This window comes from Oncorhynchus clarkii, unplaced genomic scaffold (genome assembly GCF_045791955.1).
Source record: "Oncorhynchus clarkii lewisi isolate Uvic-CL-2024 unplaced genomic scaffold, UVic_Ocla_1.0 unplaced_contig_10046_pilon_pilon, whole genome shotgun sequence".
In the NCBI taxonomy this organism is placed as follows: Eukaryota; Metazoa; Chordata; class Actinopteri; order Salmoniformes; family Salmonidae; genus Oncorhynchus; species Oncorhynchus clarkii.
The window spans coordinates 47,154-60,135 of record NW_027258669.1 but is presented as its reverse complement, the minus strand read 5'-3'; the positions used below and the strand labels follow the sequence as shown (position 1 = coordinate 60,135).

Below are 12,982 nucleotides of genomic sequence, written 5' to 3'. Positions count from 1 at the left end.
GCCTCTAGTAATTCTTCTTCTTCTTCATCCTTTCAGACCAAACTTTGTGAGCAGCTTCTCACCAGTCTTGCCTTTAGTAGCTGTAAGGACCTGATCACCACAGACTCCTTCATCAAGGCCTGTGCAGAAGACATGTGTCACTGTGGCAACAGCAGCAGCAGTGTCACCTGCGCCTGTCCCACCCTGTCAGAGTACTCCCGCCAGTGTGCTCACGCAGGGGGGAAACCCCAGGAGTGGAAGACCGACCAGTTCTGCTGTAAGGGAACATTATTTGCATTACACATCTTTTTTGTTTTTATACTAGATTGTTTGTTTGTGTTGCTCTGTTGGTAGTTTGGATGTGGGTAAAAAAAACAACCTCAGCCACAGTTATACTGTAACTCAAAGTAAACACTTTTGATATGCAATAATGCTTTGCCTTAGGTAATCTATAGTGTCTTCTTCTTTGACATGCTTGTATTTACATTTATGTGACTGAAAACTGAGGAGCAAATCCCAATTTTCACTTCCAATGATGTCAATAGAAGAATACGTGAAAATGTGAAGTAATGACGAGTCAGAAACAGATTTGTGACTCTGGTTATTTGTGTCGAGCAGTGGAGACGTGTCCTTTAAGCATGCAGTACCAGGAGTGTGGTAGTCCCTGCACTGATACCTGCTCCAACCCAAAGAGGAACCAGCATTGTGAGGAACACTGCACCGACGGATGCTTCTGCCCTGCTGGTACATGCACTCATTACTGAATACAACATCATATGTCAGCTATGTAACCATTTTAAAGTAGCTGAATACAACATCATATGTCAGCTATGCAGCCATTTTAAAGTAGCTGAATACAACATTATATGTCAGCTATGTAACTATTTTAAAGTAGCTGAATACAACATCATATGTCAGCTATGTAACTATTTTAAAGTAGCTGAATACAACATTATATGTCAGCTATGTAACTATTTTAAAGTAGCTGAATACAACATTATATATCAGCTATGTAACTATTTTAAAGTAGCTGAATACAACATCATATGTCAGCTATGTAACTATTTAAAGTAGCATTTAAAATATTCAATGCAATCTCACCGACAGAGATTCTGCCCTGCCTACTGCACACTCACTGATTATAACAGAGATGGGACCAAGTCTCAATTTTGCAAGTCCTAAGCAAGTCTGAAGTCTTAATTTTTGAGTTTCATTGCATGTCCTAAGTCATAATGGGTAAGTCCCAAGTAAAGTTCGACAGCTCAGTTCGAGTCAAGTCACAAGTCCCTTATTTTGGGTTGAGTCCTCAAGTTAATGGTAAGTGTTTTATGCCAATTTCATTGCAACTGCAATACATCAGTGATTTTTGGCCCCACATGTTTTACAACCCCCCCCCCTCCCTACTACCACATAGTCTTTGAAACCAAATGGTTTTTGGGACTGATAATGCCCTGATGCAGAGGTAGCAACACAGGTCCCAGAGTGGTGGGGCAAATCATTTTTTCCTGGGGCCCAGAGCTTTTCCTAATCTGGTAACCTAACCCAGGTATACATCAGGACCCTATAGGATCTGACTGTGATTAATTAGTAGTTGTGAAAAGGTATTTTTATGGGCAATGATGGGAGTGGGACCAGATTTACATTTTTAGCAGGTGCTCTTATCCAGAGCGACTTACAGGAACAGTTAGGGTAAGTGCCTTGCTCAAAGGCACACTGACATAATTTTCACCTAGTCAGGTCAGGGATTCAAACCATTGACAACCATTGTGAAGACTGTATTAACTGTATCAACCAGGAAGACTGTATTAAAACTCATATCAGTGATGTGGCTATTTAAACCAGGAAGACTGTATTAAAACTCATATTGGTTATGTGGATATTCAAACCAGGAAGGCTGTATATAACCGTGATAACAGTTAGGTGGCTATTTAAACCAGGAAAAGGTTAAAGGTTACATAGATTGGAAGAGTAGCCTTATTGTGGGACTGGAGATTTTGTTATTTGATCAAAGTTCTGCAACAGATGTACCGTAGTAATTAAGATACTGAACTGAACTACATGGATCAATGTATTTTATGAGATAAGGAAGGACTAAATATATTTAATGTCATTTATGGGATCAGCTGACTAAATGTATTTAATGTCTTTATGGAACCAGGTGACTACATGTAATGTATTGAATGTAAGTCATGGGATCAGCTGGCTAAATGTATTGAATGTAAGTCATGGGATCAGCTGGCTAAATGTAATGTATTGAATGTAAGTCATGGGATCAGCTGGCTAAATGTAATGTATTGAATGTAAGTCATGGGATCAGCTGGCTAAATGTATTGAATGTCTTTCTCATAGGAACCGTGTTTGATGACATCACTCAGACTGGCTGTGTAGCTGTGAACCAGTGCTCTTGTCTCCACAACGGACATTCTTACCTTCCTGGACAATCATTCTCAAGGACATGCCACAAATGGTAAGAGCTGCAATGCGTTTAAATACACTGAATTGTTGTGTGTGTTGATCCGGGTGTGATGAGGCTAAACTGACTGTCTCTCTCCGTTAGTACCTGTATCCAAGGCCAGTGGAGTTGTATGGATCTAGATTGCCCTGCTACCTGCTCCATAGTGGGAGGTTCCCACATCACCACCTACGATGGGAAAGCCTACACCTTCCATGGAGACTGCTCATATGTCCTGTCCAAGGTAGGAATCTACCCTACTGTATGGAGACTGCTCATATGTCCTGTCCAAGGTAGGAATCTACCCTACTGTATTGGAGACTGCTAATATGTCCTGTCCAAGGTAGGAATCTACCCTACTGTATTGGAGACTGCTAATATGTCTTGTCCAAGGGAGGGATCTAACCTACTGCATGGAGACTGCTCATATGTCCTGTCCAAGGGAGGGATCTAACCTAATGTATGGAGTGATATCAGTGGCAACAGAAATATTGAATAAAAATTTGATTTCTTCATACAAATGCAAAGTGATTCAATTCAGATTCCATGTCATTTGGCACTAATATGACTCCATGCTGACACATACTGTATGTTTAGTAGATTTAACTCCTAACTCGCTAGCGAACATGTACTGGCCAACGAACCGGCCACATCCGGCATAGATTGCGGACGACAGCTGGCAGCCACTTGCATTGGAGGTGCTTATACATACCATTGCCATCACTATCCATATTAATCTCAAATACTTTTTAATCAAGTTGAACCATAATATACAGTGCCTTCAGAAGGTATTCACACCCAATAATGGCTGTGATAGGAGGAAACTGAGGATGGATCAACAACATTGTAGTTACTCCACAATACTAACCTAATTGACAAGTGAAAAGAAGGAATCCTGTACAGAAGAAAAACATTACAAAACATGCATCCTGTTTGCAACAAGGTACTAAAGTCATACTGCAAAACATGTGGCAAAGCAATTCACTTTTTGTCATCAATAGAAAGTGTTATGTTTGGGGCAAATACAATACAATACAACACATTACAGAGTACCACTTCATATTTTCAAGCATAGTGGTGACTGCACCATGTTATGGCTGCATCATGTTATGGGTATGCTTGTAATCGTTGAGGACTGGGGAGTTTCAGTATAAAAGATACATGGGAGTTAAGCACAGGAACAATCCTAGAGGAAAACCGGGTTCATTCTGCTTTCCATCAGACACTGGGAGACAAATTCACCATTCAGCTGGATGATGACCTAAAACACAAGGCCAAGTATACACTGGAGTTGCTTACCAAGATGACATTGAATGTTCCTGAGTGGCCTGGTTACAGTTTTGACTTAAAAATCAGTTTTAAAATCTATGGCAAGACTTGAAAATGGCTGTCTATCAATGATCAACATCCAACTTGACAGAGCTTGAAGAATGTACAACAATAAATAATTGCAAATATTGTACAATCCAGGTGTGCAAAGCTCTTAGCAACTTACCCAGAAACACTCACAGCTGTAATCACTGCCAAAGGTGATTCTAACATGTATTGACTCAGGGGTGTGAATGCTAAAATAAATAAGATATTTCTGCATTTCATTTTCAATAAATTAGCAAACGTTTCTAAAAACATTTTCACTTTGTCATTAATGGGCATTGTGAAAAAAAAACAATATTTAATCCATTTTAAATTCAGGCTGTAACACAACATGTGGAGTAAGTCAAGGAGAGTGAATACATCCTGAAGGAAATGCATGTATGTGTTACCTTGACGTTACCGTCATACCTAGACGTTACCGTCATACCTAGACGTTACCGTCATACCTAGACGTTACCGTCATACCTAGACGTTACTATTTTCAAGTTGTCTAGGTGTTATAATTATTTCAGCTCTGCCCAAACTTGAAAACGTCTTGCCCAACACGTGAAGGATGCAAAGGGACAACTCAATTCCTTTTTAGTGTTTTAATTATGGTTTTGATGCCATTTGTTGAATATGTTGAAACAGTTGATTTGTTGAATAGAGTAGTTGAATGACAGAGGAATAGGTGTAACGGATGCTAAACGGCTAGCTTAGTTAGCGTGGGCGCTAAATAGCGTTTCAATCGGTGACGTCACTTGCTCTGAGACCTTGAAGTAGTAGTTCCCCTTGCTCTGCAAGGGCCGCGGCTTTTGTGGAGCGATGGGTAACGATGCTTCGAGGGTGACTGTTGATGTGTGCCGAAGGTCCCTGGTTCGCGCCCGGGTATGGGCGAGGGGACGGTTTAAAATTATACTGTTACATAGGGAATAGGTTGATAACCTTAAACAGAGAATAAACCTGCATTATTTTACACAGCAACAAAGCATGGCTTTGAATAAAGTAAACGTTGAAACAATTGAATCTAGCACTTCAAGCAATTACTTCTGCAGTCAGAAAATATCTACAAAAAAGAAGTCACCACTCCTACCAGAGTTAAACATGTAAATTGTGCTAAGCACTGGATGCAACATAATACATAATTCCAAACATTACATACCAGTTCCGTCAATAGGGTTGAACAATGAGCTGTTTGTATGTTGAGGAGCCAAGCAAGAATCAATCTTTAGGATGTTTTTAACATAAATCTTCAATCATGTTCCAACCGGAGAAATCCTTTGTCTTCAGAAAAGCAATGGAACAGAGCTCGCTCTCACTTGAACGCGCATGGTCAGCTCATGTTCAGCTCATGGCACTCTGGGAGAGACCTTACTCAATCCCCTCTCATTCAGCACCACTTCACAGTAGAAGCATCATATAAGGTTCTAAAGACTGTTGACATCTAGTGGAAGCCTTAGGAAGTGCAACATGACCAATATCCCACTGTGTCTTCAATAGGGAATGAGTTGAAAAACAACCATCCTCAGATTTCCCACTTCCTGGTTGGATTTTTTCTCAGGTTTTTGCCTGCTTTATGAGTTATACCCACAGACATCATTCAAACAGTTTTAGAAACTTCAGAGTGTTTTCTATCAAAATCTACTAATAATATGCATATATTAGCAACTGGGACTGAGTAGCAGGCAGTTTACTCTGGGCACGCTTTTCATCCAAACGTGAAAATACTGCCCCCTGTCCATAACAAGATAACTTAACTGTCATACCTTGTACCAATTGTCCCCAGCAAACCAACGAGACTGCTTTCACAGTCCTGGGTGACATAGTGAAATGTGGGAAGACGGACATTGAGACCTGCCTAAGATCTGTAACCCTGGTGACTCCAGAGTCCACGGTAAGTTAGCCAGTCAGTGACTCGTATCACCACTTCAGGGTTGGAGTAAATTACATTTCATTTCCAGTCAATTCAGGCAGTCCACTGAATTTCAATTCCAATGCTCTTCATTGTTTTTCAGTGAGGAACATTTGGAATTGGACTTAGGTTTTCTTTCTGAATTGACTGGAATTGACTCCAACCCTGTTCCACACTCCTTATCACCAGGGGAGTTGCTATAACTAAAGTTGTAATTTGTCACTTGCAGATGATCGTCATCGAGGCCAGTGGAAGGGTCTTTGTCAACAAGATGTTTTCTCAGATGCCTCTTTTCATGGGTGAGTGACTGATTGATGGCTGCTTGAGAAAAGGGATACAGAGATGTGATATCTGTCTATTTTTGTAGTCATTGATCAGTATAAATGTATGTTTGAAACCCTTCCCATGCAGTACATTCTGTACCAGAAGTTGTCTCTTTCTTTCATCTTTCTTTCCTTGTCTAGCAGCATGTAACACCATAAGAATCCCACAATAGGGAAGTGGGAGAAAAGTTCATGGTAAACCAGATTGTAACTAGAACTTGTGTATATTTTCCACAGCTGATGTAAGGATCTTTCAGCCCTCTACGTTCTACATCATTGTGCATACCTCTTATGGGCTCCGTCTAGAGGTCCAGCTAACACCTATAATGCAGGTCTACATCGTAGCTAGCAGTTCACACAAAGAAAAAACCCAGGGTATGTTTCTCTCTGTTCATTTAAAGTCTTGGTGGAAAGATAATAGTTTTTGGGTTGTTGAGAAGCGCTATATAAATCTCATGCATTGTTATTATAAAAGATGATTGGTTATCAAACTACTGTTAATGTAACGTGTGCCACTATACCACTTGTTTTGAGGGGTTCGGTCAAACCTCACCTGAAACAATTATTAATAAACTAATGATACTTGATGCATTGCATCTTCAGTCAATGTTAGTTCAAACCACCTGTTATAATGTTTTGTACCTCTTATCCAGGTCTTTGCGGAGACTTTAACGGCGTCCGCGCTGACGACTTCAGAACCATCAATGGACTGGTGGAAGGAACCGCTGTGACGTTCGCCAACACTTGGAAGACCAAAGCAAGCTGTCCTGATGTGGCACAGAACTTTGAGATCCCATGCAGTCTGAGTGTAGAGAACGGTACTCCTTCGACCTCTTTTAAAACACTAACGTGTCTCTTATGCAGCGGTTCTCAAACTAGGGGTCACGACCACATGAGGGATCACCTTATATGAAAATGGGGTCTCGGGAGAATTTCCAAAATACAAAAAAATATACACACTGAACAAAACATTTACGTAACAGGAAAGTGTTGGTCCCTATGTTTCATGAGCTTAAATAACAGATCCACATTTTCCATTAGCACAAACATTTTAAGATCAAGAAGCTGATTGAACAACATGACAATTATACAGGTGCACCTTGTGCTGGGGGTCAGAAAGAATGTCACTCTAAAATGTGAGGTTTTGAGGGAGCGTACAATTGGCATGATAACTACAGGAATGTCCATCAGAGTTGTTGTCAGAGAATTGAATGCTCATTTCTCTACCATAAGCCGCCTCCAACATAATTTTAGAGAATTTGGCAGTACGTCCATCCGTTTATGGCGTTGTGTGGGTGAGCAGTTTGTTGAGGTCAACGTTGTGAATAGAGTGCCCCATGGTTGCGGTGGGGTTATGGTATGGTAGGCATAAGCTACAGACATATTTTTCTTCACATTTCACATTGTTGCCGTCGTGAAAATTTTCTAAATGGTGTCGTGGGACAAAAAAGTTTGGGAACCCCTGGTCTAATGAAACAAACCAAAACACGCTTCAGCCCAGGTTGAGCAAAAAGAGAATCAGCTTTTTCTACTAGTAGTAGAAAAAGGATCACTCTGTGTACAGATCTGAGTTTATTATCTAACTAACCATTTGTATTTTTTCATTATGTTTCGGCGTAGAGAGCCTTTATCAGAGCCTTGGAATACTTTTTGGGGATTACACTCACAAATGTCTACTGAGATGCACAGTAAAGCCTAGATAAAAACTATTTGTACTTTGTTACATGTTGCTAATATCTCATATGTTTTACAGAGAGATATGCCAAGTACTGGTGCTTGATGCTGTCAGATCGTGAAGGAATATTTTCCCAATGCCACACTGAGATCAACCCAAATTACTACAAGGAAGTAAGTATGTTGATGTTAAAATGCTCTTTAATTACAGAGTTATCCCAAAGCTCTAAGAATATATATTTATTTAAACGATAATTTAAGACGTTCTATATCAAATAATTATATAATATTAATTTAATTTATCTCAAAACATCTAATCAGAATTTTGTAATACTATTGTCCTGTGCTTGTGTTTTTTTTATTAATTTTTCTTCATTATCACATCTCATAACTGAACTTTCATCTTCTTCTGTTTCTTCTTCTCTCCCTGTAGATCTGCCTATATGACAGTTGTAACTGTGAGAGGAGTGAGGAGTGCATGTGTGCTGCGGTCTCCTCCTACGTCCATGCATGTGCTGCTGCAGGCGTCCTGCTCAGTGGATGGAGAAACACCACCTGTGGTAAGATAAACATCAGAGATACTGAATGTATTTATTTATTAATTAATGAAGGGTTCCCCTCCTATTAACCCACGGTGTCCAGGGTTCACCCTCCTATTAACCCACGGTGTCCAGGGTTTACCCTCCTATTTACCCACAGTGTCCAGTGTTTCCCCTCCTATTAACCCACAGTGTCCAGGGTTCACCCTCCTATTTACCCACAGTGTCCAGTGTTTCCCCTCCTATTAACCCACAGTGTCCAGTGTTTCCCCCCCATTAACCCACGGTGTCCAGGGTTTACCCTCCTATTAACCCACGGTGTCCAGGGTTTACCCTCCTATTAACCAAACGGTGTCCAGGGTTTACCCTCCTATTAACCCATGGTGTTCAGGGTTTACCCTCCTATTAACCCACAGTGTCCAGGATTTACCTTATTATTTAAAAACAAAATACCGCAAAACATATAATTAAATGTTGAATCACCATACTGTTTTCCACAGGGAAGTACTCCTCTAGCTGCCCTGACACGATGGTCTATGACTACACCATGACCAGCTGTGACCGCACCTGTCGTTCACTGAGCCAGACAGACTTCACCTGCCAGGTACATTTACATGGACATCTCATTTCTATTGCATGTGTTTGCTATTATTATTATTGTTTATTTTATGAATGTCTTGTTGTTTTGTATGTTGTTGTTGTGCTGTTGTTGCTGTTTTGTTGTTGTCTTGTTGTTGCTGTTTTGTTGTGGTTGTGTATCTTCTTGTTGTTGTGGATGTTGTTGTTGTCTTTGTTGTTGTTGTCATGTTGTTGTGTATCTTCTTGTTGTTGTGGATGTTGTTGTTACTGCAGACATGCCCAAAGTAATTTCCCCTCATGGATAAAACACTTTTAATTGAATTGAACAGTTAGACCATGTGACTGTGGACGGCTGTGGCTGTGCCGAGGGAACCTACCTGAATGACCAGGGAGAGTGTGTCCCTGCCTCACGCTGCTCCTGCTACAATGGAGGCACAGTAGTACCCCCTGGAGAGGTCACCAGGATCTATGGGGCTACATGGTAAGGACTTGGTTGGCATGTGAAAGAAAATCTCTGAAAATCTGATGGTCTTCTCTGTTGTGGCTCTACTAAAATATTTAGAAATCGACTGTCTTCTGATAAAGTCTTGGTTTGCTTCAAGAGGCATGCTAAACCATGCTTAACCCCCTCCTCTTGTACCCCTCTTAACCACCCAGCTCTTGCAGACAAGGGAAATTAAGCTGTACTGGAGAACAACAACATTTATGTGAGTACTCTGAAATTCAGAACACATCGTTATTTGCCAAATTTAGCAAATCACTTCACATCCAAGACTCTGTAGTTTAATCCCTACTAACCTATAAAGCCTACGTTTGTTCCCTACAGCCTGTGAAGAACCAATGGGTTACTTCAACTGTTCTAGTGCAGGGCCCGGAGCCAAGGGCTCAGAGTGCCAGAAGAGCTGTCAAACACTAGACAGTCATTGTGTAAGTCTACAATGGGACATGCCATACAACACGTTAATAAAACATGCCTTACAACACGTTAATAAAAACATGAATTAAAACACATTAATAAAAACATATGTTGCAACACATTTTAATAAAAACATACAAGGACAATGTTATGTTAACACAGTGTCAGATTGATCAAATTATTTATTAGCATGGACAAAGCTAGGCCCAGGATCCCAAACGATATCCTCTGATGATTTTGACTTTTTAGAGGTTTTCTGTTTGAGCAGACTGTAATGTTTACAGAGAACCTGATCTCCATGAACATCAAGGAGATCATCTTTAAAAGTCATCCTTGTGTCTTTTCAAATGTCCACATCTTATTCCCTGGAGGGTGAAGGGACATTCAGGCACATAATGTCCACATCTTACACCCTGGAGGGTGGAGGGACATTCAGGCACATGATGTCCACATCTTATACCCTGGAGGGTGGATGGACATTCAGGCACATGATGTCCAACTTAAATTCATGTCAGTCCTTCCCTGATTCATTGTGTTATAGATCAGTGCAGAGTGTGTGTCAGGCTGTGTATGTCCTGATGGTCTGCTGTCTGATGGAAACGGAGAATGCATCAAGGAAGATCTATGTCCCTGTTCTCACAATGGAGTCTACTACCAACCTGGACATGTGCTCAAAGTAGACTGCAATACCTGGTAAAATCAACTTCTATCCCTCTTCTTCTTCTTTGGATATGTCAAATGCTTCCCTCTAAAATCTCCCCATGTGATTATGTTTGTTTGCATCATTGTAGCACTTGCGAAGGCAGAAAATGGCAGTGTACCAATAAGCAGTGTGATGGGATGTGTGCCATATATGGAGATGGGCATTTCATCACTTTTGATGAGGAAAGGTTCACTTTCAATGGAGATTGTGAATACATTCTTACTCAGGTAGGGCAATAATCATTTGTATTCATGATTTTCTTTGTATTTTTTATTAAAACCCCTACTTTATGTATGATGCACATATTTTCAAATTATGATTAAGTTGAAGTAATGATAATAACTACGAGGTTTTCTGATGGTGTATTTTAATACATCCTGCAGGACTACTGCAGCAACAATCCAAACGGTACCTTTAGAGTGATCACAGAGAACATTCCCTGTGGAACCACCGGCACCACTTGTTCCAAGGCCATCAAGCTCTTCTTGGGGGTAGGAACTACTGTTCATAGACGGCTTCAGACATGCATTAAAGGTACAATAGACAAGTCTGGACATTTGACTCAATGTCAACACCGGTGGCTGTGAGTGTAATTGCATGCTGAACTCTGGATGCACTTATCTCGTCCCCTCCATGTGTTTTGTTAGCACACTAGATTGACAGGGCTCTCTGACGGAGTGTCTGCTTAGAATTGTCGGGCAGATTTGATAGCAGCACAAAAATCACCCCTATGTGTTTGGGTTAGCTATGTATTAGGGTTAGCTATGCATAAGAGTTAGTGTTAGCTATGTATTTGGGTTAGCTATGCATAAGAGTTAGTGTTAGCTATGTATTTGGGTTAGGGTTAGCTATGTATTAGGGTTAGGGTTAGCTATGTATTAGGGTTAGCTATGTATTAGGGTTAGCTATGTATTAGGGTTAGCTATGTATTAGGGTTAGCTATGTATTTGGGTTAGCTATGTATTTGGGTTAGGGTTAGCTACGTATTTGGGTTAGGGTTAGCTACGTATTTGGGTTAGGGTTAGCTACGTATTAGGGTTAGGGTTAGCTATTTATTTGGGTTAGCTATGTATTTGGGTTAGGGTTAGCTATGTATTAGGGTTAGCTATGTATTAGGGTTAGCTATGTATTTGGGTTAGGGTTAGCTATGTATTTGGGTTAGCTATGTATTAGGGTTAAGGTTAGCTATGTATTAGGGTTAGCTATGTATTTGGGTTAGCTATGTATTAGGGTTAGGGTTAACTATGTATTTGGGTTAGGGTTATGGTTAGCTATGTATTTGGGTTAGGGTTAGCTATGTATTACGGTTAGCTATGTATTTGGGTAAGTGTTAGCTATGTATTAGGGTTAGCTGTGTATTAGGGTTAGCTGTGTATTTGGGTTAGGGTTAGCTATGTATTTGGGTTAGGGTTAGCTATGTATTACGGTTAGGGTTAGCTATGTATTAGGGTTAGGGTTAACTATGTTTTAGGGTTAGGGTTAGCTATGTTTTTGGGTTAGCTGTGTATTAGGGTTGGCTATGTATTTGTTTTAGGGTTAGCTATTTATTAGGATCAGCTATGTATTTGGGTTATGGTTAGCTATGTATTTGAACAGTAGAATTTCAAATCGACATCTTGTATCTGTGTACAAACGGGATAATCCCAGCACAACCACAGTGTAAAGCCTAGCACCACCAAAGTGTAAAATCCAGCACCACCACAGTGTTACCCTGGATAGTGTAAAACCCAGCACCACTCCAGTGTTACCCTGGATAGTGTAAAACCCAGCACCACTCCAGTGTTACCCTGGATAGTGTAAAACCCAGCACCACCACAGTGTAAAACCCAGCACCACCACAGTGTAAAACCCAGCACCACCAGTGTAAAACCCAGCACCACCACAGTGTAACTGTTACGCACGCCTCTATGAAGAGGGAACGCAACACCCTGCTACAACTAAACTCTCTGTGAAGTGAAAGAGGTATGGACTGTAGGTGCGAGTAAGGATGACAACAGGCAGAATGTGGTACCGTTTACAAGGACTTTATTCCTTTACACGGTAATATGGGGAAAAGGGGCTGGACGGAACCAAAGCAAAGAAAGTAAATCTCAAAGCCCCCCCCTCTCCTATCTTACCTGCCTACCCACTACTTACCTAATTTAGCACCACCTGGTGCCCTAACCAAAATACAGGGGGTGGTCCGCCCAGGTCTTACCTAGTGTGCCTAGACAGTGAATATACTACGGGTATATGTATGCCCACGGGCCTCTTGCCTAAGCACTCCCAAGGTGCCTTCCCCTTCTCCCCTGGGAACAAATGAAACATGGGAATAACAATTTCACAAACAAACTAAAAAACAAAGGACATCAAATAAGCTCTACCTGAGCAACAAAGTCACAGAACAAACCAACTTCCCAGCAATGAACTCCCATCAAAATCAACCTCTAGCAAAAAACTCTATCACAAACAATCGCTCTGCAATGACCTCCCAGAAAAAAAAAATCCCTACCTCCAAAATCTCTCTCTCCTGAACAGAACACTGGCTTTTATATAGCTTCAGAATGAATGTA

General features: G+C 40.8%; 1 protein-coding gene across 1 annotated transcript in view; it reads left to right on the top strand.

Annotated features, from left to right (window-relative positions):
* Positions 1 to 9: 9 nt before the first annotated feature.
* LOC139398045 (mucin-5B-like) overlaps positions 10 to 12,982 on the top strand; it is a gene marked incomplete at its 5' end in the record, with an annotated part of 41,264 nt that continues 28,291 nt past the window's right edge. The window contains 17 exon segments of the mRNA XM_071144290.1: positions 10 to 256; positions 598 to 723; positions 2,329 to 2,446; positions 2,537 to 2,675; positions 5,571 to 5,678; positions 5,926 to 5,995; positions 6,257 to 6,394; positions 6,673 to 6,837; positions 7,773 to 7,867; positions 8,127 to 8,253; positions 8,733 to 8,836; positions 9,141 to 9,292; positions 9,469 to 9,518; positions 9,638 to 9,738; positions 10,269 to 10,420; positions 10,519 to 10,657; positions 10,814 to 10,921. Of these exon segments, the coding sequence (XP_071000391.1) occupies positions 10 to 256; positions 598 to 723; positions 2,329 to 2,446; positions 2,537 to 2,675; positions 5,571 to 5,678; positions 5,926 to 5,995; positions 6,257 to 6,394; positions 6,673 to 6,837; positions 7,773 to 7,867; positions 8,127 to 8,253; positions 8,733 to 8,836; positions 9,141 to 9,292; positions 9,469 to 9,518; positions 9,638 to 9,738; positions 10,269 to 10,420; positions 10,519 to 10,657; positions 10,814 to 10,921 (2,139 nt within the window).